Source organism: Brachyhypopomus gauderio, chromosome 12 (genome assembly GCF_052324685.1).
Source record: "Brachyhypopomus gauderio isolate BG-103 chromosome 12, BGAUD_0.2, whole genome shotgun sequence".
Classification (NCBI taxonomy): Eukaryota; Metazoa; Chordata; class Actinopteri; order Gymnotiformes; family Hypopomidae; genus Brachyhypopomus; species Brachyhypopomus gauderio.
The window spans coordinates 2,842,842-2,846,032 of record NC_135222.1 but is presented as its reverse complement, the minus strand read 5'-3'; the positions used below and the strand labels follow the sequence as shown (position 1 = coordinate 2,846,032).

The 3,191-nt window shown below is 37.5% G+C and overlaps 1 protein-coding gene across 1 annotated transcript; it reads left to right on the top strand.

Annotated features, from left to right (window-relative positions):
- The first annotated feature begins 1,141 nt into the window (after positions 1-1,141).
- Positions 1,142-2,477, top strand: ccl25b (chemokine (C-C motif) ligand 25b). The gene is made up of 4 exons (XM_077024430.1): positions 1,142-1,295; positions 1,435-1,524; positions 1,955-2,072; positions 2,335-2,477. The coding sequence occupies exons 2-4, from the start codon at positions 1,461-1,463 to the stop codon at positions 2,432-2,434; spliced, it is 282 nt and encodes a 93-aa protein (XP_076880545.1). The 5' UTR covers positions 1,142-1,295; positions 1,435-1,460; the 3' UTR covers positions 2,435-2,477.
- Positions 2,478-3,191: the final 714 nt, after the last annotated feature.

The window sequence follows — 3,191 nt, the reverse complement described above, 5'->3', positions numbered from 1 at the left end:
ACTAGTGAAATAATAAATACTTGCATTATGCTTACCAGTCTGAACAATCTGCTTTAGAATGGACATGTTAAAAGTAGGTGGCATGGTGGTGTGGTGTTTAGTGCTATTTAGAGGTGTCACGATTTCGATATTTAATATAAATCGATCGAAATTATGACACAATCTCAAACCTCGAAGTCAAAAAGAGGATCGACGATCCCTCCCCCTAAGCTACGCAAGCACCCACACTACGCAAAGTACTTTGCACGTGCTGCGCTTTAGCTTCAATGAACAAAGTCATGTTTGCTGGGCTCATACACCTTTGCAAGGTGGAATTAAAGCACTTGTACGTCACTTTCAAGGTCCATTTCAATAATTCCCAGCATGTTAAACCTAATTAAGTTAAATATTTATACATATACTCGTAATGATTCGAAATAATTTGCTTTTTCATCACATTATTTATTGGTTGTTTATTTTCAAAACACCCAATCTTAACGTCTTCACGTTCTCTCATGTTTCGTCCTGGAAATTCCAAGAGGCTTGTATTTGTTAACGTAATACAGGAGAACTGTTCAGTCAGATAGCTATTTGTTGTGAAACAAAGTAGTTACAATTTCAAGCATTTTCAAATACTTTAGCCTAAATTCCAGCACTTTAGGCTTGACTTTGACATATGTGCCTTACAGCAAGGCGGTCTGGATTCGATTCTCGGTCTGGGCTGCTCAGTGTGGACTTTGCATGTTCTCCTTGTGCTTGCGTGGGTTTTCTCCAGGTACTCCAGTTTCCTCCCACAGTCCAAATACATGTGTGTTAGGTTGATTGATCACTCTAAATTGCCCGTAGGTGTGAGTGTGTGCGTGTGTGTTGGCCATGTGGTGGACTGGCGACCTGCCCATGGTGTACCTGCCTTTGCCTGATGATGCTGGGATTGGCTCCAGCTCCACCCCCCATGACCCTGACTAGTGGGATTAAGTGGTAAAGATAATGGATGGATGAATGTTAAAAGTGCATGGACCCCTTAATTGCCACTTGATTCTATTATATATATTTTTTGCTTATTATACTTTCTTATAGTTTTTCACTTTGCCTGCAGCTTGTGTAAAATCAAAGCTGCCCCAGATTAGGGACTTAATCATTTATAGAATTGTTGAATCTTGTCTGATTGGCCTGTATGAGAGGGAGGTGTGGTTGAGGCTCAAGTATTTTTGCTGAAAACCATAAAGGGTCTGAAGCTCCCCCACAAGTGCCTAAATCTTGAACATTGAGCAACTGTATTCTGAGCAACAGTACTCTGCACTACGGAGATCATCACGGTATGTATGTTTAGAGGACTTGATTCACAGCAGACATATTTTATCTCAACAAGAAGCATGTTTGCATCAGATAAGTAGTATGGTAGTATGGTTAAAAAAGAGGTAGTGTGGTTAAAATTCACTTCATCTGCCACCTCAGCTGACAACAGAACATCAACCAAAGCCATGAAGGTCCATGTCCTCTTTCTTATTCTGCTTCTGGCTTGCATGTATCCAAGTTTGGCACAAGGTAGGTATTTGTTACGGTGTATGCAATGCTGTAATTGAGAACCAACCTAATCATTCTTGATTGCTGCTTTTTGTTGATGGAATAGTGTTCCAGATTCTGCTGTTTGCAAATGCAGATTCTTTATGGCTATTCTGTATATAGAAAGATGTGCCTTTCAGAATAAAATTGGATTGTTTCATATATATTCCAATTGAAACTCCATTCCATATTTGGGAATATAAAATGTAATTTTAAACAAAAATGTATGCATTTTCTTGTTTTTGTTAAAATGTTCAATAGACAATTTTAATTTAATGAGTGAGATGCCTTATGTCAGTTAAACAACATAATAACTTTAATTCTGGTCTAAAGTCAAGACTATAAATAGAAACTGTAAAGAGCTTTAGTCTCATTGTCATCTGTAAATATTATATTACTATTTTTCCAACAGGGACTTATGAAAATTGCTGCCTGCGTTATGATAAGGAAGTGAAAAAACAAATCAAACGCAGAACCGTGAGCTTCAGGATTCAGGTGATGGATGGGGGGTGCAACATCCCTGCTATTGTGTAAGTTCTGGCTGTTCTCCCATGCTGTTCTGACAAAATAAACAGGTTCTCAAAATACAGACTAGAATCCCAAAGGGTATCTGTACTTTTTCTTTCTGTAAACACTGTAAGCACACTATTCAGTCACTATGTGACTACAGCAATAATGAAGTTAGTATTCATGTCAATAACCTTGATGTTATTTCAGCTACATGGTTTGGCTGAATAAAACCTCAGTAGAACTTATGTTTACAATATTTTTCTTCTATTTCTTTCAACAAAGATTCAGAACGAAGAAGTCAAAAACATACTGTGGCAATCCCAAACATCAGTGGGTGCAAGATCTGATGAAAATCACTATCCAGGAAAACACTTCATACTGAAGAGATGACCTAGGATCTATAAAGGAAGATTCTGGTCTTCATGTGATAGGATTGGTCACTATTAGTGAAGCAGAGAGGAACCTAATGTGTATGACTGAGCGCTTGTAGCTTCCAGTATTAATCTATTACTCAGAGCAGAAGTTTGTAGATACATGGATAAATCGTTGTTATGGTTGTAAGTGCATAAAGAATTTTCTTTCACAATGATGCTCATATATAATACACCACATTTGAATGTATGCATTGTGGTTATGTTCACAAAGCAATGCAATGGAAATTCATATGCTATTATGTTACTTGTGCTGCCCTCACTAAAGTGAGTTCAGTCCCATTTGACTCTCTAAGGCCTGTTATTATATTTTGCATATCAGTGCATTTTAAGACATTTTTTTATATTACCAAATTTTGTTACAGTACACCGTGTTGTGCAATTGTGTGTGTCTGACAGAGAGAGAGAGAGATAGAGGAATCTGTAAATATTTGCTGTTATTAATAAAGCATCCCATTATTTCCTTTTTTAACAAAAGGTCTTGCGTTTTACCTTATGAATGCAAAAACATATCACCTAAAGTGTCTTTAAACAGAACATTAAATGTGAATGGTCTGTTGAACGTGCACCACCCACCATCCTCAAAACCCCTGGGCCAGAGTAAAGACCGCCCACATAATTTGAAACATGAACAATGTGTTGGATCCTTTCGGAGAATGCAATTTTGCAGCTGTACAATGGACCTAAAATTTATGGATAACTTTCAGA